The sequence below is a fragment of the Periplaneta americana genome, chromosome 15, assembly GCF_040183065.1.
Source record: "Periplaneta americana isolate PAMFEO1 chromosome 15, P.americana_PAMFEO1_priV1, whole genome shotgun sequence".
NCBI classification, from domain to species: domain Eukaryota; kingdom Metazoa; phylum Arthropoda; class Insecta; order Blattodea; family Blattidae; genus Periplaneta; species Periplaneta americana.
The window spans coordinates 20,421,336-20,444,443 of NC_091131.1; the positions used below are offsets into that span (position 1 = coordinate 20,421,336).

The 23,108-nt window shown below is 36.2% G+C and overlaps 1 protein-coding gene and 1 non-coding gene across 2 annotated transcripts in view; one reads left to right on the forward strand and one right to left on the reverse strand.

The window, feature by feature from the left end:
* The window catches only part of LOC138715609 (sodium channel protein Nach-like), a 62,239-nt gene extending 40,265 nt beyond the window's left edge, over window positions 1-21,974 (reverse strand). Inside the window, exons 1-6 of the mRNA XM_069848683.1 lie at window positions 21,915-21,974; window positions 20,549-20,828; window positions 17,295-17,348; window positions 12,961-13,051; window positions 9,483-9,580; window positions 1,993-2,344 (exon numbers count right to left, since the gene is read on the reverse strand). Of these exons, the coding sequence (XP_069704784.1) occupies window positions 1,993-2,344; window positions 9,483-9,580; window positions 12,961-13,051; window positions 17,295-17,348; window positions 20,549-20,828; window positions 21,915-21,974 (935 nt within the window). The remainder of the gene's footprint in view (window positions 1-1,992; window positions 2,345-9,482; window positions 9,581-12,960; window positions 13,052-17,294; window positions 17,349-20,548; window positions 20,829-21,914) is intronic.
* TRNAN-GUU (transfer RNA asparagine (anticodon GUU)) lies at window positions 10,324-10,396 on the forward strand. Its single transcript has one exon. It is a non-coding gene; the product is annotated as a tRNA-Asn (tRNA).
* Window positions 21,975-23,108: the final 1,134 nt, after the last annotated feature.

Sequence of the window (23,108 nt, forward strand, 5' to 3'; positions counted from 1 at the left end):
TCAAAACAAGTGCTTATACATGTACAGTACATATTTTGGCACTCGAGCACAATTACGAGGGCCGTTCAGAAAGTAAGTTTCGCTGTGAACGTTTACAGAAAGAAAACACAATTTCATGGCAAGATTTATTGGAACAGATAGTACAGCAATTGTTGAACTATTTTTGTAGAGGGTTATATCTTTGGAAGCAGGCAGTGACTATTTTACAAGTTGGGTAAAACACTCTCTCCACAAGTAGGTAAGTGCTTCTATAGCATTCCTACTACCTAGTGCATATTGGTATAGGCTTGTAATAACCCTCTCTAGAAAAATATGTACTAACATAATGTACAATATTTAGGCTATATTTTTTCCGCAGCAAAAAAAAAAAAATAATAATAATAATAAATAAATAAATAAAAAGAATAAGACAAAGACACTTGGATAATCTGCCAATCAATTAATAGTGTGGCAGATAATTGGGGTTCTACTGCATACTAATTAGATATTTTACAACTTTGCTAAATAAAATACAATCACTTTTCTATCATATTTGAGTATGATTTTCTGCGTTTTTATTCACCAAAAATTCTTTGTCATGCACATTAAATTTTTTTGCAAATGGACAACTCAAATATGAAATTTTAGGAAGACTCAGTTACATAGTATCCAATCATGATGTTTATATTTTTCCATACAGAAAATCAATATCCCGAATTTAAAAGAAAACTTACAAATTAAACCAAACCCTTTAACTCTATTAAATATAGAATATAATCTAAATTTAACAGAAGAAATACTGAAATCAGAAGTAAACACCGAAATACTGAAACAATTGTCTTTAGAGACAATTAATATTAGATACTCTCCACAAAACTGGCTTCATTTATACACCGACGGATCCTTGATCTCCAGAGAACAAGGTGCCGGTGCAGGTGTTACGTGCTGTCTCTTCTCACTTTATAGATCTCTTGGATATGGAACAACAAGTTTTGATGGTGAAATCATTGCAATAAGGGAAAGTCTCAGGAATCTTCTATGCCACATCAATAAATTTAGGAATGCAGTTATATTGTCAGACTCCAAAGCAGCTATTCTATCGATAGTCTCTAAACACACACCTCCATCTCAAACAGCAGAAATAACTAAAATTCTCTCTCAATTAATATCACTCACTAAAAGAATTGTATTCCAATGGATACCATCCCATTGTGGAATCCTGGGAAACGAGAATGCGGATGCTTTAGCAAAGAAGGGCAGCACTGCTACTTACAGACCTGTTACTAAATCTACGTATTACTCTGTGAAAAGATTTATTAAATCTACATACTTAGACTTCAACAAACAAAATTTAATAACACAATCCCAAGGGAAAAAATGGAACTCTCTGCATCAAAAACCACAGTTAATTCCCGATTTACCACGAAAATCGTCTGTAGCTGCATTTAGATTGGCAACAGGCCATGATTGTTTGGCCAAACACCTGCATAGAATTGGAATGTATCAGTCCCCTAACTGCCCATTGTGCAACTAAAACCAAAGAAATGGATTCGGAACACCTCAAAATCTGTGCTTCAGTGGCTAGTCATGATAATATCTTTGAAAAATATTGGAGTCCAAGAGGTCAAATGACTTTATTGTCAAACGCCTGGCATTAGAAAACAACAATTACTACTACTACTACTACTACTACTTTGCTAAATAAAATACAATCACTTTTCTATCATATTTGAGTATGATTTTCTGCGTTTTTATTCACCAAAAATTCTTTACCATGCACATAAAATTTTTTTGCAAATGGACAACTCAAATAAGAAATTTTAGGAAAACTCAGTTACATAGTATCCAATTATGGATTTTTATATTTTTCCATACCTTCAGTGAAGAGATCTAGTCCAAAGTAGTCCAAGAAATAATAGTTATACCGTAAAGGAATAAAGATGACTGGACACTATAACAAACAACTAGCACTTGAAAAGGAACGAAAATAACGATTATGAAATAATAACTAACCTTTCAATGGCAATAAAGCTATGGTTGTGGAAGTTCTTCACGCCATGTATGGTTGATGCAGTAAGCCAGTCCTTAATGACCCTGATTAGTACTGACATAGGTATTTGTATCGGCAGTATTGTAGCTATTTTAAGTCGTGGTTTCAATATCTTCAATTTTACATTCATGGCCAAGCAGACTTTAGGAATTTTCTTCTTGCACCATGCTTTATATCTTCGTAACCAGTTCTGAATCTTATGATGTTGGTAGCTTATCAGACCAAGGATTAAGTACCGCACCAACAGATACAGGAACTCCATCAAACTCAGCACACTTCCGCCCAAGAAGAAGCTCACTGTACCACCCCATGATGCTGTGGAAGAAATTTCAACATCAGGCTCAAATACACTTCAGATGATTTTTTAATTCGTAATGCAACAATACTAGTGGCTTGTGCAGCAAATGCTGCAAACTAAGTTCATTAGACGTTCAAATAAACATTTTTCAGATTTATTTTCAATGAAGAATACCAGACATTCTGAAAGTTATTTGCTTCCATAATAATGAAACATACTCTCTCTCGAGCCAATACTGAAGAGAACCACGCATATAAATATCTACACCGCCATTAAATATATGAAAGAGACCCAACTCCACTTGATTAGTAACTATAAAAATATTTGATTTTTAATAATATTATTATCTTACGTAAGTTTCATAGCTTTCAATAACATATACAATATATACTATATAGCCGCCACTCAGTAAAATATAGAAATCAAAATCTAATTTAAGTTATTCTCTACATCTACTTACAGTAGCGTGCAAATTAATCCGAACAACGTAATTACTTATGCAAAAACACTCAAACAGGATAAAAAAAAAAGGATCTAAGACATACCTCAGTAATCTATGTGGCCTCCCTTGTTCCTAATAACAGCTCTGAGACGATTTGGCATGGATTCCACTAATTTCCCACAAATATTCTTCATTTCTTCATCGCAAAACCATACACCAATGAGGGCAGAAATCATCTTCTCCTTTGTAGAACAATCCATTTTTTGCATTCTTCTTTTCCAAATTGACCACAAGTTCTCAATGGGGTTGATGTCGGGTGAGTTGCCTGGCCAGGGGAGTACCTGAATATTCTTCTTGTTGAAGAATTATGTAGTTTCGAGACGTATGGCATGGTGCCAGGTCTTGTTGGAACACACCTCTGCCATCCGGAAATGATTTTTGCAGCTGGGGTACGATTCTGATTTCCAATAAGTGAATATATTTGTCAGAATTCATCATTCCCTTGATAGGTATTAATGCTCCAGGCCCTTCATGTGTAAAACAGCCCCAAAACATTACTATAGGGGGTATTTGGGTGCTTGTTGGAGATGAGCTGCTGTTACTTTTTCGGATCCTTTCCGTACGTAAGAAACACTGTGGCCGTGGACCTCGAAATGAGACTTATCGGAAAAAAGTACATTCTTCCAGTCATTCACTGTCCAGTGTTGATGTAATTTTGCCCACATTAAGCGTTTTTTGCACATAACAGGGGTTAGCAGTTGCTTCTTAATAGGCTTACGAGCCCTTCGTCCAGCTTCCAAAAGCCTACGCCGCACTGTTGTGACATGAATATTCGCCCCAGTGGTAGCCATTAACTCGCGGGTTAAGTCGACAGCAGTTAGTCTAGGATTTAATTTACTTTTCCTGACAATTAAACGATCATCTGCAGGTGAAGTCTTCCTTTTCCGGCCACAGTTTCCTTTTTTCTGGGGTGTGATGGATCCAGTCTCCCTGTATCGTTTTATGATCGAATTAACAGTAGCCAAACGATGTGACATTCTGCAGCAATTTGCCTCTGTGTCATAGAAGAATGCTCTGCTAATGTTATAATTTTAGACCGTTTTCGTGGAGTTGTATCCATTTGTGAAGACGACAGAATGTACACAGGATTGCAGTATTAAGTCTTCAACACAACTGAAATGCTTATAAGTACAAAACGACAGGCAAAATGTCACATATTATAAAAAAAATAATAATGACAGACCTTCAACAATGGAATTACATGTACTACAGATGTCAATTAAAGTGGTATGGGCAGCTGTGAGGCCAACAATGACAGAAAATGTAAAAATATGTCGTGTTTGGATTAATTTGCACGCTACTGTATATAACCCCGAAACGTTTCACTTTCATATCATCAATAGAGCATTAATATGTATAATTAATGAAAAATTGTCATATCATGGCATTAACTACAATAATATTTCATTTCTAATGGCAATAATGTCATCAAACCACCTCAATTTTTGTAGTTTTTAATATCCGATACAAAGCTGTACCCAGAAAATTACACACCACAGAATCGAACCTGTAAATTATTTTTAGTAAGTTAAGTTTTTAATAACAAATTTAATTTGAGCTCTAAATATGTTAGCATTCTTGCAGATCATGGCCTTCATGTAATATTGTGTATTGTAGTTGTGTTTTGTTTTATTCTGAAATGCAATTAGCTAGTTCTCAAAACTGAAGACAGATGGATTTTGGAAAATAGGAACATTATGTTGAAAAATTGACATTCCACTGAAAACTACTATTTTTCTGAAAAACCTTGAGTTCAAAGCTTCAAAATGAGGGGTCATTTATTAAAATCTGTTCAGTTGTTTTCCTGTAATTTCCATTACCAGTTCAAATTATATATATATAGATGACGGAATATTTTATATATAGGGTTATTCAAAAGCAAGTTCCTATTTTGAAATGGTAATAAGTTTGTCAAATTTTTAGATTCCACAAAAATAAAAACACCAATTTTTTCGTAAAGAAGTGGGATTTTATTACAAAACGAAAAAATTAAATATGACCACCGCAGTATTCAATAAGAAACAGTCTTTTTCCTATGCTATAAATGGCATTAGTAAGCACATTCCTAGGGATGTTTCAGTTCCTCACGTGTAATAGGTCTACTAAGAAATAACTTTTCTTTTAGATAACCTCATAACCAGTAGTCAGCTGGATTTATGTCTGGTGACCTAGAAGGCCAACTATTTGGAAAAAGCCTACTAATCACCAATGTGTTGCGCAATAGTGTTTTTGCAAAGCCTATCTCGTTCTTTGAGTTCAAAATCCATTTTCATTTTATAGGGATAGAACTGAAGCTGTCTAATCAGTATTATTCACCTCACTGTTGAATAATTCATGTCCAGATGCTTTGCAACTTTATTAGCACTACAAACATTACAGTCTGAACTTTCACTAACTTCCTGGACTTCTCGTAAAACTAGAGCTGTACTCACCTCATTTTCTACTAATTTTGGTCAACCCGATCGCTTTCTATCGGCAACTGAACCAGTTTCCTTAACCCTGCATTACTCAGGTTATAAATATTCTCACCATTGCTCAGGTGGGGTTTCACAAACCCCATTTTAAATAACTAATATATTTTTCCGCAAGTTTCAGAAATCAGATAAATGCAATTAAATATACTATTCTTAGTTCACTTAAACAATTTCTTAAGTGAACTCTTCTGGATGCGATTGATAAGTATACAGATGCACAGAGTACACACTAGCTCCATCTCTTAGATTTTCGTTGAAATATACGCACTGGGGTTTACCACACCCCACCTGAGTAATGCAGGGTTAAATTTGTTCCTCAACTTACGAAATGATTTTACAGAGCAAGGTCCATTTCTCAATCCGTGTAACGTTCAATATCTTCTCAATGCATATGCATATTGTCTATTGCATTCGTAATAGCACTGAAGGAGGCCAATTCGAATTTGTAAAGGTAAAACCATTGTAAAAATTATTGAAATTACTCTCCTACAACTGCCATCTCTAATTATTATTGTTTATACAAGTGTGACAGTTACCATAGCAACAAAACATGTATCAATAAAAAACCCGAAATCTTCTAAACAGTAATGGTACCTATATGAAACCAAACTGTTAATATGTATAGAAGATACAATTGTTTAAAAATAGGGAAATAGAAGGTGCTAATAAAGTGTGCCGAAAATTAAATTGGGACAGTTTTGTAAAAAGACAAATGAATTTGTCGATGTGTTACTGAAAATTCTTTCCTTTGATTTCCTTGTGTGTTTTTTTGGTGACTCACTTATATATTAAATTTATATTAAATTAACTGATAACAAAATCATCATCATATCCCTCACATATTAGACCCTGCAGGATCTGTTACGGTCTCATGCCAGCGCTTGCGTGGTCTTCCCAATTTCCTCTTTCCTCTTGGTACATAAGTAAGAATCTGTTTAGGCCATCGTGTGCGATCCATCCTTTCGACATGTTTTTTCCACTGAAGTCGATATTGTTGAACAAAATTAACTATAGGATCCATTTTTAGTTCCCACAGTATGTCCACATTTTTACGGTGTTCCAGCAAAGAGCATCCCGCTGTTCATCGCATGAACCTCATTTCATGCTGTCATCAGCTTTTGCTCATCAGCTTTTCTGATTGTCCATGCCTCGCTACCGTAAGTGAGGACCGATCGAGCTAGTGTTTTATATATCTTTAACCTTGTATGTTTCTGAACATGGGATGATTTGAAGACGGTGTTAATTACGCCAGGGATTTTTATAAATTTAGATATTTTGTTCGACATATCTTCATCAGCGATGTAAGAGAGGTTATAACCTAAATAGTTAAATGAATTAACACGTTCAATTAAAGTATTATTTATCATGATCTTATTTGGAATTGGGTTCTCTCCCGAAAATGCCATGACTTTCGTTTTCTCTTTTGAGATTTCCATATTGAAATCTGAGGCGATTATTTGCAAATTATAAATGGCTCTTTGTAAACCATCCTCTGTTTGAGCGATAATAACCTGATCGTCGGCAAACATTAGTGTATCGAGAACTGTGTTTCGATTAATTTGAATTCCAGCATGATGATTTTATCGCCAAATGTATAAAATATGTTCATATATATAATAAACAACAGAGGGGAAAGACCACAAAGGGTAGTGAAGTTCATTCCATCTATCACCTCTCCAGGAGCGGACGCAGGATTTTTTTCGGGGAGGGATTTGAGGAGATAGTAAAAATGGAGTAATGAGAAATAAGTTTATATACTCACAATTTGTTTCCGAGTCACAAACATTTACAAATTGGCCTGAGTAGTGTAGTCAGTATAGCCTTCTGTGCTTGAAGTTGCACATTCTACCCCAACCCAGCTCGATGGCATTTAAGTGTGTTTAAATGCGACAGGCCTCATATCATCGATTTACTGGCATGTAAAAGAAGTCCTGAGGGAAAAAATTCCTGCACACCGGCGACGCTGATATAACCTCGGCAATTGCGAGCGTTGTTAAATAAACCATAATTTTTTTATTTTAACATTTACAATGACTGCAATACAAAAACAATGACAGAATGACATTTACAGAAGAAGGCAACGAGGCTTTTTAGACATTTCATCCAGTACTTCATGAGCTTTTACTTCTACATTTTTATGTATATACATCAAGGCCAGTCCATTTAATCTGTCTACTCCCATCGTGCTCCTCAAGTAAGTCTTCAAATACTGCAAAGTTGAGAACGACCGTTCTGGTGTTGCTGTAGTTACAGGCAACATGCAGAAAAGTTTCAGCGCCTTGCGAGTGCAGGGAAAAATAATTTCATTGCACCTGTTCAAAGATATATAAAAACAAGTAGGTATTAGGTGAAGATTTTTTTGATCAAGGAAATTTCTTCTCCACATCTTCAATTCACTGAAGAAAGACTCAGGTGATGCATCAACATCATTGGGCTACTGATTTACTACAGCCTGAACAGCAGTTTCTAGATCTTCATCTGATGATCGCACTATGTTTTTAGGGAGAAAAGTTTGTATGGACTTTAGGATTTCCTTATGATTTAAAAACCTGTCCTTGAGTTGACTATTGAAATAGTCTAAGAAGAGAAGGAAAATTAAAAGCCTACTCTTCATGACTTTCTGTCTTGAAGTAAGAACTCTGTGTTTGTCTTCCTGCAGTTCTTGGAATTTAATATTTTAGCAAAGAGAATTTACGTGGAAAACTCTCTAATTCCTATGTACATTCACAAATTAAAATTAATATTATTTTTGTTTCTTGTTTCGTATTTTTCTCAAAATTTCGGGAGGGGATATATCCCCTTAATCCCCCCCTTGCATCCGCCCCTGCACCTCTCCTACCTAATTCCCAACCTCACCTTCACGTGGTGCAACCTGTTCCTAAACGAGGCTCTGGGGACCTAGTCACAGCGGTATAACTGTTCCAACACATATGGAGGAAATGCCATATAAATGCCTGTCCAGAAGGCTATTAAGGTAGCAGCCCTACCACTGGACTACTGTGCGACAGGCTTGTAACCTATCCACAGGAACTCTATATTACATTCAAGTCTCATAATATTAACGGCCGGAATGCAGAATCTGTTGATAACAAAATATGGGCTAAAAATCTCTATAAAAAACAAACATAATGGCATTTAATGGACCTAATCATTACTTACTTACAAATGGCTTTTAGAAAACCCAGAGGTTCATTGTCGCCCTCACATAAACCGGTCATCGGTTCCTATCTTTTTTTTTTATTTTATTGGGTTATTTTACGACGCTGTATCAACATCTAGGTTATTTAGCATCTGAATGATATGAAGGTGATAATGCCGGTGAAATGAGTCCGGGGTCCAGCACCGAAAGTTACCCAGCATTTGCTCGTATTGGGTTGAGGGAAAACCCCGGAAAAAACCTCAACCAGGTAACTTGCCCCGACCGGGATTCGAACCCGGGCCACCTGGTTTCGCGACCAGACGCGCTGACCGTTACTCCACAGGTGTGGACTCGGTTCCTATCCTGAGCCACATTAACCCAGTCTTTTCCATCATACCCCCCCCCCTCCCTCAAATCCATTTTAATATTATCCTTCACCTATGCCTCAGCCTCCCCAAGGGCTTTTGCTCTCAGCTCTCTCAACTAACACTCCATATGCATTTCTGGATTCCCCCATACGTGCTATATGCCCTGCCCATCTCAAATGTCTGGATTTAATGTTCCTAATTATGTCAGGTGAAGAATACAATGCTTGCAGTTCTGTGTTGTGTAACTTTCTTTATTCTCCTGTAACTTCATCCCTCTTAGCCCCACATATATTCCTAAGAACCTTATTCTCAAACACCCTTAATGTCTGTTCCTCTCTCAAAGTGAGAGTCCAAGTTTCACAAACATACAGAACAACTGACAGTATAACTGTCTTATGTTAGGGTTCCGTAACAACTCTTTTTATGGTGATGGGTTGTTAGCACTTTGCCCAACCCCAAGCTGCAAGACCACCCCTTATCGGCTGTCTGTGATTGCTTATTCAATATATTCGCAGCTACCCTCCACATCTGGAGCCATTTCCTCTATCTGCAACCTGAGAACGTGCCATGCCATGGACTCACATATCTAACCCATTAAGATGAGAACCAATTTGCTTTGTACTTTCTACCAAAAAAGTCACTTAGCATCTAAAAAAAACTCCACAAACGTACCAAACATGTCCAACTTCGACAATATTACATTATGCTCAAACATCATTTCTTGCAGTAGTTCTGGTCTGAGGTAATATCCATATGATTCCGTACGTTGGCTGTAACAGTAAATTGAAGAAAATATAAAATCATATTACATATAGCATTGGCACTGAACAGAATATTATGGTGTTTCTTTATTTTCATTTATGCTATTTCTCAACTTTTTGTACGGATATTGTGTTGTAGAAATATCATAACAAATAGTCCCTTTTTTTTATTATTAACAACAATGTCTTTAGAAACGTGGAAAATAAATTTTAACCCTTTTCTTCTTTCATTTCAGCTAAAAGTAATTATTTCTCCAACAGCTATGCATGATTATTAGTACAATAATTATTTTATTGTCGTTGAGCTGTGTGTAGAGGTGAAGACGCAAGAATGGTTTGAAATCAAAATAGGTGATTTACCTCGAAGTGAAACAGAAAGATATTGCACATATTTTGAAAAATACAACATTTATTTAAATAAATGTGGATATAAGAGGGAAGAATTGGATCAGTGTCGGGTAGAGTTCCCGGGTAGCTCAGTTGGGAGAGCGTTGGTACGTTAAACCAAAGGTCCCGGGTTCGATTCCCGACCCCGGAACAATTTTTCCCTCGAAATTATTCAAATCAACTTTACAGGGAGTTATACCTGAAATCTTGATTTGCATAATACACGTCACTGTTCGTGAACAGAAAACCACAATTTAAGTCACACGGAGTTGGTGTGCACTCGAAGTTGGTTGCTTGACGGTTGTCAGCCCACTTTGAGGTCTGTGAATATAAGAGGGAAGAATTGGATCGGTGTCGGGTAGAGTTCCCGGGTAGCTCAGTTGGGAGAGCGTTGGTACGTTAAACCAAAGGTCCCGGGTTCGATTCCCGGCCCCGGAACAATTTTTCCCTCGAAATTATTCAAATCAACTTTACAAGGAGTTATACCTGAAATCTTGATTTGCAACATTTATTTAATCATTTGGATGAATGAAGTCTTCCCAACGTGAATTCTAGATATAATTTCCTTCAAAATTTTAATAACAATAAATAAACTGAGTAAGGTAACAGTTTTAATGGTGCAAAACTAAGGTATTTTTCCATCACACTGTTCTGTAACGTGCTAGTATATGCTCTCTGTTGATAGGTCAGTCTCTCTCTCTCTCTTTTGTAAGTTCCTCATGATGGTTGGTGCCTGTGTCACGCTCCAAACAATGACGTCACGCCAATATTTATTCATTTATTTTATTTATTTATTTATTTATTACATCATTCTGTATTCACGTCATGGCGAATTAGATGTATTCCAGTTCTTAATCCGCCATCACCCACTATATAATGGTTACAAATGAACAATACATAGGACCAAGTATCTGCCTAACATTTTTTTTACATCACATCAATGTAGTCTATGAACAACTAACCTTATCTCCGTATGCCCTAGGACAGAATATGGTCCCTAGTAATAACTATTCCAGTACATATATTCAAAGCAATTCGCATTCATACAGTCCTCTCTGTAGATTGAACTTACTTACTTACAAATGGCTTTTAAGGAACCCGAAGGTTCATTGCCGCCCTCACATAAGCCCGCCAGCAGTCCCTATCCTGTGCAAGATTAATTCAGTCTCTATCATCATACCCCACCTCCGTCAAATCCATTTTAATATTATCCTCCCACCTACGTCTCGGCCTCCCTAAAGGTCTTTTTCCCTCCGGTCTTCCAACTAACACTCTATATGCATTTCTGGATTCGTCCATATGTGCTACATGCCCTGCCCATCTCAAACGTCTGGATTTTAAGTTCCTAATTATGTCAGGTGAAGAATACAACGCATGCAGTTCTGAGTTGTGTAACTTTCTCCATTCTCCTGTAACTTCATCCCGCTTAGCCCCAAATATTTTCCTAAGCACCTTATTCTCAAACACCCTTAACCTATGTTCCTCTCTCAGAGTGAGAGTCCAAGTTCCACAACCATATAGAAGAACCAGTAATATAACTGTTTTATAAATTCTAACCTAAAGTGGCAAACCTATTCGAAATTTCGACCTGATAATTTTGCTTAGCTTCTTCGTCCTTTAATTTCAAAATATTGAATTTAGTTATATTAACCCCTTATTGGCTGTCCACGACTGCTTATTCAATATATTCGCAGCTACCCTCCATATCTGGAGGCCGTCTCCTCTATCCGCAACCTGAGGACGCGCCATGCATGGCTCTGTAGATTGAAAACTCAAAAAAGTTTCATATCCATTGTTCAAGAATTAAAACAGAAAATCAATATCCCGAATTTAAAAGAAAACTTACAAATTAAATCAAACCCTTTAACTCTATTAAATACAGAATATAATCTAAATCTAACAGAAGAAATACTGAAATCAGATGTAAACACTGAAATACTAAAACAATTGTCTTTAGAGACAATTAATATTAGGTACCCTCCACAAAACTGGCTTCATTTATACACTGACGGATCCTTGATCTCCAGAGAACAAGGTGCCGGTGCAGGTGTTACGTGCTGTCTCTTCTCACTTTATAGATCTCTTGGGTATGGAACAACAAGTTTTGATGGAGAAATCATTGCAATAAGTGAAAGTCTCAGGAATCTTCTATGCCACATCAATAAACTTAAGAATGCAGTTATATTGTCAGACTCCAAAGCAGCTATTCTGTCAATAGTCTCTAAACACACACCTTCATCTCAAACAGTAGAAATAACTAAAATGCTCTCTCAATTAATATCACTCAATAAAAGAATTGTATTCCAATGGATACCATCCCACTGTGGAATCCTGGGAAACGAGAATGCGGATGCTTTAGCAAAGAAGGGCAGCACTGCTACTTACAGACTTGTTACTAAATCTACGTATTCCTCTGAGAAGAGATTTATTAAATCTTCATACTTAGACTTCAACAAACAAAATTTGATAACACAATCACAAGGGAAAAAATGGAACTCTCTGCATCATAATCCACAGTTAATTCCCGATCTACCACGAAAATCGTCTGTAGCTGCATTTAGATTGGCAACAGGCCATGATTGTTTGGCCAAACACCTGCATAGAATAGGAATATATCAGTCCCCTAACTGCCCATTGTGCAACTCAAACCAAGAAATGGATTCGGAACACCTCAAAACCTATGCTTCAGTGGCTGGCCATGATAATATCTTTGAAAAATATTGGAGTGCAAGAGGTTAAATGACTTTATTGTGAAACGTCTGGCATTAGAAAACAACAACATTTATTCAAAGCTGACAGTGGAGGGAAGTTGGTACTTGTGCTAAAAGAATATGGTGGACACGTACAATATTTACAATATATGAAATATTTTCAATAAACTCCATTGCTTGTAAGTTACAGGCAGATGTTTCGTTTTAGAAATACCTTTACAATTAACGAAAACATTAGTGTTAGAAAATGCCCCTCACTTTCGAAAACCCATAATATTTAAGAATATTTACCTCAAATGCTTGCTTTGAAGACGAATTATTTTTGCGAACCCACAATCATATGGACATGAGCATTCACTGACGTTATTCTGCTTCAGAAGTGCTGAAAAGAAAGAGCAAAATATTAGCCGTATCTCTTAAGTATATGTAGAGGAAGCGCAAAGAAAGCTTGCCCATTTGACTGATGCACAGAGAACTATATTCAGTCGTTGTGCCGCCATGCTCGTTACAGAGCTGCTATGAATAACCTAATGCTGATTACAGGGCGCATTCGAAAGCGCGGTCTTGAGCTGTTCGTATCGTGGAGTGTTGCTGTGCAGAGCGGGTAGAAGCCAGCGTGTGCATTACTTATTCTGCGTTTTATCTCTGATATCAGTAGTTTTATGTAGTTCAAAGTGTGTTTGTTAAATAACAGAGTTCGGTATAACATTCTATTAGTGATGGGCAAAGTTGTTCTTTTCTCGGAACAGTTCCGACTGTTCCGGTTCCGGAAAAATACTATGTTCCAAACAACAGTTCCGAAATAACAGAACTTTACAAGTACTCTAGAGATGAGTCGGAATCGTTTATTGACTCTCGTTCCTTTTGAGGAGTTCAAAAGAGTACCCTCCCTCTTCCCCAGTCAGCTTCCACATAGCGTTGGAGCATTCATCGCTCGGACTCCTCTTGAAATACGTTATCGGCATGACATAGCACACATGCTTCTCAATAGATGACATTCCAACGCACATTCGAATCGGTTTTGGAAACTTGCTGTGTATGCGAGCAGAAGCTTCATGTTCAATAACTAAACGGCTGTTGAATACAAGGTCAGAATGCAACACTTATAGTTTTGGTACATAGTCATAATGACACGGTAGCCAACTCAAAAATTTAACATGACATGTAAAACATGTAAAACGTGTAGCATGTAATTTTTGTTCTCCGTGTTAAATAGTAGGCCTAAAAAAAACAAAACAAAACAAATCATTAATACTTATTTTTACTTTTCTTAATGCTTAGTTATAATAATAATAATAATAATAATTACATTATAATTTCACAAATAATAAAAAGCTATATTTATATATTAGCAGTAGTGAAACCTGAAACCTGCCCACTGGCTTAGTAAAATGTTAGAAACGTATCTGTACCAATGTAAGAATTTAAACTTCGCATCGCACCTCGCTCTGTGTCATTATTCATGACCACACTCCAAGCATTTCAATTCCCATGCTTCCCATCCATCCACGTGAGAGTTTCAAGTTCCAACTTGTTCCAAGTACAACATAAAGAACGACGAGAACAGTGTAGCCGGAGCTGTCATTGGTTCAACGGAACAGGTTCCTATTGTTCTCTGTTGTCTCGGAGTCGGAACATGTCTTGCGCACTGCGGGCCCGCAACAACTGGACAAGTGAGCAGCTCGGAGTCGGAACAGTGTTATTTCGGAACAGGAGGTTCCGACCTACTGTTCATTTTTGCAACAGTTCCGAGACCGGAACAGTTCCAAAATAACTGTTGTGTTATTTTTTACCCATCTCTACATTCTATGTACTTAACAATGCCCCTGTTTCGCTCTAAATTAGGAAGTGCTAATAAAACGTTACACAGTCAAACTAGGGAATTATTTATAATGTTCATAAATTTATGAAAAACGAAACAGGCTCAGCTCTAACATAAGGAGTATATACAGATTAAAATAAACCGACCATAGTACCCTAGTTATCGGAACATTTTAATAAACTCACATAGTATTAGTGTTTTATTACAACGTCAAATATCAATTATTACACGATTACATATTTCTTATAACATCTTTGTCATTTCATTCAGTGATTTTATGTGTAAAAAAAATTCGTGCTTCTGTATTTTCAACAATGTTATGTTATTAGCAGGGAACGGATTTATATGGACTAAAAATATATGAAATATGTAAATATATATGTAGTTATTTTTACCAAAATATGGAATTAAATATGGATTTTTACCAAAATATGGAATTAAATATGGACTTAAAATTATAAAAAAATGACTATGTACGTTAAATATTGGTACATTTTAATCAAACTAAACAAAAAATATAATGGACGTACCTTATCTTCCAATGTAGTTTCAACAAAACACAATTTTTATTGTCTGTTACCATAACAATAGGTTACAAACATTTCTTTCAAGTGCTGAAAAGTGAATCTTCTTCTATTGTCTCTGAGGATAGATTTATACTGACTAAAAGAGCGTTCGACGTCACAAGAAGTAACTGGTACATAATTCAATTTCACAATGTCTGCTGGGGATAAGTCCAAGTTAATCTTCACTGTTGATTCACCACTCATCACAGCAACAACCTTTTGTAGTTCTTCATATCCAGGGTTTTTTGAAAGTACAGTGTCCACCTTAGCTCTTACTGCATCTGCAACTTTACCTCTACCACGATTCAGTTGTTCCACAGTACTATTTATAATTTCAAAACTTTCAGATAGTGAAAGGTGCCTATTTTGGAGACTTTTGAGCGTTTTTATGATGCATGAAAATGTATGCTGAATGTGAGCTAAGTCATTCTTCACACTTATGTCACAGGTAACTGTTTTCGCAGTATCAATTGAGACTGCATCTTCAGAGTCCAATGCAAGGAGAACATTGTTAATAGAGTCTATATGTTCGGCATAATATTCAACTGCTTCTAGCCATGTACCCCATCTAGTTAAAATTGGCTTTGGTGGCAATGGAATTTCAGGGTACATTTCTTTCAACACGTTAACTCTACTGGGAGCTTTGAGAAATACTTTTTTCACTGATGAAATCAACAAATCTACTTTAGGGAAATTGTCTCTGACCACTTCTGCCACACGATGAAATGCATGCGCCACACAAGTAAAATGAGTCAATTTAGGATATACAACAGATAATGCTTGTCCAGCTTTGACCATATAAGGGGCAGCATCGCTAATAAAGAATAACACATTATCGTACATAATACCCTTTGGCCACAGGATACCCATAGCTTCGTTGAACAGTTTAACTATAGTTTTGTTATTGCACTTTTCTAGAACATCACAATGTAAAAGAATTCGTTCAGAATATTGTTCACTTAACAAACCGATAACTACATTACCAACAAGTCTACCTTCTTTGTCGGGAGTCTCATCAATGGAAACCCAAATTGAACTATCTTTAATTTCATCTCTTATCTTCTGTATTGTCTCATCGTAGATGGATGGAGCATACGTCTTCCTAAGTGTTGACTCATCCGGGATTGTATGTTGAGTATATTTTTCAAGGAATTCCCTGAAGACCTTATTCTTTAGTTTGTAGAGAGGAATATCAGCAGAGATGAGAGAACGGCACAGGTCGATGTTAAACTCAGATCTTACATTCGATGTTGTTGGTTGTGTTAAAAACAATTGTCTCTGCTTGGAATTTAGTTGTTTGTTGGCCTGATGTTTACTAGTTGTAATGTGTTGTTGCACCAGGAACTTTTGTGTAGATGATACTGCACACTGACACAAATTACAAAATAATATTTTATTGTCAGTTGATAAACCATCTTCTTTAAATTCTGAAATGTAACTTGTTAGTTTTGATTTTAAATTGACTGAATGACGTACTTTTGGCATATTTACCGTCTTTATAGTATGATTTACAAAACTGAACCTATGTGTACTCTGACTGGCATTTAACTGTTGAGCTGCACAACTGAAGTCTGTTAAAAATTTTAAATTAAATTAATACAGTTTTGTAACTTACTTTCCCATTGTTGATAGGACTGCTAATTTTCAAATAACTCTGATGTTAAAGGGATTACTGAACATGTGTTTAAATCTCTATTGTTGAAATGTATTTTTAAAAGTTAATGGAATTTTGTTTTGTTTTATTGTTAAACCTAATATAATATGGACTGTTTTATATGAAATATGGAAAATATATGGAAATTAACGAAAATATGTACTAAACTCTAAAATATGGAAAAATATGGAAAATAAAAGTAGGATTTTTCAACCCTACACATTGTGAAACATAAAGATAATGCAAAATATAAATTATATTAGCTTTATAAGTAAATATGTATTTACATATAAATCCTTTCCCTGGTTATTAGTTACTCTGCAACAAGGTTTAGGTTACGTTACATGCGCTGTGATAAATCTCACTCGAAACATCAAGCCAGCAGACGACTGAGAACTGCCAATCGAATCGAAGCGAGGTCGAGTGCACCCAAACGATTCCGAAAGTTCGCGCAGCTTACCGTGGCAAGCTCTTCTTGCGTCACCTGTACAGGTATGCGGATAGGGATTTAATGTTAGATTTTCAATTTCTGTGTTAAATCAACTAACATAATGCAACACTTAAAAAGATAATCTTACATTACCTTTGTTGGCATGGAGACAAGAGAAATCTTGCACGCTGCATATTGGTGTTTCATCTGAAATTATACATATAATAACATTCTTTTAGTAACGAGTTGCTGCCAGGAAGTCAAAGGAAGGATAGCAATGACAAAGGAGCATCTTCTGCAGCCCTCTGCAAAAAAACTAAGTAAGAGACTAGTGAAATGATTTGTGTGTGGAACTATATGGGGACAGAAACATGTACATTATTACTAAGTGAAGTGAAATGACTAAAAGCATTTGAAATGTAGATATGGAGAAGAATGGAGCATGTGAAATGGACAGACAGAATACGAAATGAAACTGTTGAAAAGACTGGATGAAGAAATAATAATGTCGGAAATGATCAGGAAGAGAAAAAGGAACTTCTGGGTCACTGGCTAAGAAGAAACTGCCTACTGAAGGATGCACTGGAAGAACTGGTGAATGGGAGAAAACTATGGGGCAGAAGAAGATATCAGATGATAGACAACATTAAGATACATGGATTGTATGTGGAGATTAAGAGGAATTGTTTTATTTATGGGATATACATATCATAATTTTATTTATGCTCGACCATGCCGAAATGTAGTAATTATACACCTGGTAGCAGACCTTTAATGCATGTCATTAAAGTACACCTACTCATTAAAGGTCAGGTCTTTCAGCCCATGACGACTCAGGTTACAACTGTTCAGCCAATGACAGGTCAGCTTTCTACCGTTATAAAACCGCAAGTATCGATTATTCTCGGATATGCAATCGAAAGAGAATTAGCGAAAAGTCACGGAGGCTGGAAATCCAATACTGTCGCAGAAAGTTATGTTCTGTTACTATAATAATTAGCGTTAATTGTAAATAATATTCAAATAAATTCAATTTGTCATCTCGTTTTTCAATGTCGAATTCAATAATCAAGGTTATAATATTATAATATTATCAAGTTTAACGGGACTACGTCAAGGTCAATGACATTATTGTTCCTCGGAAAAAATCAATACTTTCGCGTCTGCGCACATCTCACAATTCACGACCTAGAACAAGGTCACTTCCGATCTTGTCAGTTACAAATAAAATGTATACATCTGAATACTAGTAATTTCAAGTTAGAAATATGGTCAAGCATAAAAAGTCGTATGAAACTCGCCTATAATGGTAATTAAGAAGCTCGTATGAAAATTATGAAACTCGCTTGCGCTCGTTTCATAAATATCCATACTCGATTCTTAATTACTATCATTATAGGCTCGTTGCATAATGTACTATTATTAAATTTGCCATCATCCTCTTTCCTAAACGACATTTCATACTAGTTGAGAGCTTGCGCTCGTTTCATAAATATCCATACTCGATTCTTAATTACTATCATTATAGGCTCGTTGCATAATGTACTATTATTAAATTTGCCATCATCCTCTTTCCTAAACGACATTTCATACTAGTTGAGAGGATGCGAAGGCATTTCTTTCCCCTTCTACTTGCCTTGAGTCTGTTAGCAACAGACCAGTAGCTGTTACCTCTTATACCTGCACCTCCCCCCCAAGTTGTACTCACAAGAAATTAAAATATTAAATAAAGTATATAAGTGGATATAAAATACAGTGACACAGATGTTTAACAATTACATGTTTGAGTATATTTTAGTGTCGTTCTTACAATATTTTCAACTAATAATTAAATTAAGAAATGTTAGTTTGTGTTATAAAGTCAGGGGGAAGTGACACAGAGTAGATTGTCCCTTTGTGTAAGCTGTAGAGTAGCAACTAGCGTTGGAGAAAACATTTATCTTCTGCTCTCAGTAGCTTTTTCATGTGCCAGTTGATATAAACAGCAATAAAATGAAACATAAACACTTAATGTAGAGTCTCGATTACCGGTAAACATTTTCAATATAATTTTTCACTATGTTGCAAGTCAATTAGTCGAACGTTAGTAAGATGGACAGTAGCGTCTTCCCCTTCATGGATGGTAAAGAGTGTGAGTAGAGGGGAAGGCCTATCAACCAAACTGAAATGGGGATTAGAGGTGAATTAATAGGTTAAAATTTAATAAAAAAATGTATCCTGTGAATCATTCATGTCATTAAAAAAAATGTGTAACTCACAAAGCTTCCATACTGATGTAAGATAAAAAAATATATACTGTGAATGTGATAATAATAATAATAATAATAATAATAATAATAATAATAATAATAATAATAACAATGATGATGATTTATTTTAGCTGGCAGAGTTAAGGCCGTAAGGCCTTCTCTTCCACTCAACCAGCAAAAAGTGTATATACATATGCATGAACTTACAAAGAATTCAACAATTTGATTTAGGTGAGAGTTACATGTATACAAGAGTTATTTACGAATTAAACAACAAAATATTATGAACTATTAATTAAACACTGAAATAAACTGTGTAGCAGAATTAAACTAAAATACATAGAATGTTAATATATTTCAAATAATATTAGATAATAGAAAGAGATTATTATGAGACAAATTTGAAAATACAGCACTATCAGGATGATGTCTAAAGAAAAAAGTAACAATGTAGTCAGTGATAGTTTAAATCAGTATGATTGGAGTGAAATGCTAATAAGGTTACCTTTTAAGCTGTTCTTAAAGGTGTTCGTTGTCTTGCAGCCCCTAATACTTTGTGACAAGGAATTCCATTGACGCGAGATGGATACTGTAAAAGATGATGAATAGCAAGATGTTCTATGAAGAGGTATACTTAGCGTGCCACAGATAAGTGATCTGGTATTTACGTCGTGGTTAGAGTATAGATAAGAGAAACGAGAAGAAAGGTTATTTGGTGTTAAGGTGTGCAGAATTCGATAACTTTTCTTTGTTAGTTGTAAATATCTCAGCAACGAATATCAATCAATCAATCAATCAATCAATCAATCAATCAATCAATCAATCAATCAATCAATCAATCAATCCAATCAAAGCTGTCCTTTATTTTCTAGTGGTCACCATTCTTTTCCGCTGAATCTGAAGTTCGAAGTACAAACCTCGTTCAGATGAATTTTTAAGGAGATAGCTCCCTTTCAAAAAGGGAGTATAGTTGGGAGTACCAAGACATAGATTTATGGCATATAAAAGAAATCTGTCCCTGACAGAGGACTTCAGACAACATTTGCTAGCCATTTCTCACCTATTTAGCACAATGAGTCCGTATCAATGTGCATGATTTTCCCCCCTCTTCACCCACTAACCATATCTCTACAATACAAGACGTGCTGATGATCCCACCTTGTACATTGTAAACGTGAGGGCTGCAGCCACACAATTTGACGGCCAAGTCTCGCCGACACTGCAATAAGCACATGCTCTGCGAGTACCACGGCGACACGGAAAGCTTGTTCTCATATGAGAAGACGCACTTCCTCTGGCTGATACCGAGGCTGTGTAGTCCTACAGACTTCATAACTCTGTGGATCTTGAACGTCTCAAGAATCTCTGTTGGAGTCCTATACTGCAGTGTTGGATCTACTGTAAAATCTGGGACGTCGTAGGGTGAATGAACATAAACCTGAAACACCAAACAATAAGAAACTAGTAATGAAAATTCAATTAGGCCGTCTCTGCTCATCTGTATTACAATTATAATTTATTGATGTCTTACATTAACGTTTTCGGTACCTCAGTGTACCATCTTCAGATGTATTTACGATACTAAATTTAAATTTAAACCTGGCCGATAGGTACATACAGTAGCATGCAAATTAATCCGAACACGACATATTTTTACATTTTCTGTCATTGTTGGCCTCACAGCTGCTCATACCACTTTAATTGACATCTGTAGTACGTGTAATTCCATTGTTGAAGGTCTGTCATTATTTTTTTTATAATATGTGACTTTTGCCTGTCGTTTTTGTACTTATATGCATTTCAGTTGTGTTGAAGACTTAATACTGCAATCCTGTGTACATTCTGTCGTCTTCACAAATGGATAGAACTCCACGAAAATGGTCTAAAATTATAACATTAGCAGAGCATTCTTCTATGACACAGAGGCAAATTGCTGCAGAATGTCACATCGGTTTGGCTACTGTTAATTCGATCATAAAACGATACAGGGAGACTGGATCCATCACACCCCAGAAAAAAGGAAACTGTGGCCGGAAAAGGAAGACTTCACCTGCAGATGATCGTTTGTCAGGAAAAGTAAATTAAATCCTAGATTAACTGCTGTCGACTTAACCCGCGAGTTAATGACTACCACTGGGGCGAATACTCACGTCACAACAGTGTGGCGTAGGCTTTTAGAAGCTGGACGAAAGGCTTGTAAGCTATTAAGAAGCAACTGCTAACCCCTGTTATGTGCAAAAAACGCTTAATGTGGGCAAAATTACATCAACACTGGACAGTGAATGACTGGAAGAATGTACTTTTTTCCGATGAGTCTCATTTCGAGGTCCACGGCCACTGTGTTTCGTACGTACGGAAAGGATCCGAAAAAGAAACAGCAGCTCATCTCCAACAAGCACCCAAATACCCCCTATAGTAATGTTTTGGGGTTGTTTTACACATGAAGGACCTGGAGCATTAATACCTATCAAGGGAATGATGAATTCTGACAAATATATTCACTTATTGGAAATCAGAATCATACCCCAGCTGCAAAAATCATTGCCGGATGGCAGAGGTGTGTTCCAACAAGACTTGGCACCATGCCATATGTCTCGAAACTACAGAATTCTTCAACAAGAAGAATATTCAGGTACTCCCCTGGCCAGGCAACTCACCCGACATCAACCCCATTGAGAACTTGTGGTCAATTTGGAAAAGAAGAATGCAAAAAATGGATTGTTCTACAAAGGAGAAGATGATTTCTGTCCTCATTGGTATATGGTTTCACGATGAAGAAATGAAGAATATTTGTGGGAAATTAGTGGAATCCATGCCAAATCGTCTCAGAGCTGTTATTAGGAACAAGGGAGGCCACATAGATTACTGAGGTATGTCTTAGATCCTTTTTTTTTTTATCCCGTTTGAGTGTTTTTGCATAAGTAATTACGTTGTTCGGATTAATTTGCACGCTACTGTATGTTGTGGTCTTTGGATAGTGTGTGTGTGTGTGTGTGTATGTGAATATACATACTATACCCATACATGTTTACAGTTGTTACATGGACCATAAAACACTTATATATTATCGATTGTTAAAACAAACTTGTGGTCATTGTTCTATGACGTTATCTAAATACTTAACACTGTGAATTTTATATCGTGACTGTTCATTGGGGCAACTAGCCGTCTCGGAGCACACACCACATCAGTTACACGAACAAAGCAAGGCTTGACTGGAGCCCGGGGAGTGATAAACAACAACCAAATGATATTGTAAGTTAAAACATAAGAAGTGATTTAGTCAACTAACGCTCAATACTTCCATCAAAGTGTACGTTACGAACATTCAAAATTTCAAGTGCTCCTATATTGTGTGTGTTTATCATTGAACAAACAATGCAAAGAATCTTCAAGATTTATTTATACTCAACAGTATAGTGCAATTTATCCACATCAAATAGGTAACGACTAGTTGCCCCAACGAACAGTCACGATATACATTCATAAAATTCACAGTGTTAAGTATTTAGATAATGTCATAGAACAATGACTACAAGTTTGTTAATTGATCTTAATTGATTGTTTTAACAATCGATAATATATAAGTGCTTTTATGATCCATGTAACCACTGTAAACATGTATGGGTATAGTATGTATATTCACACACACACACACACACACACACACACACACGCACACGCACACACACACACACTATTCAAAGACCACAACATA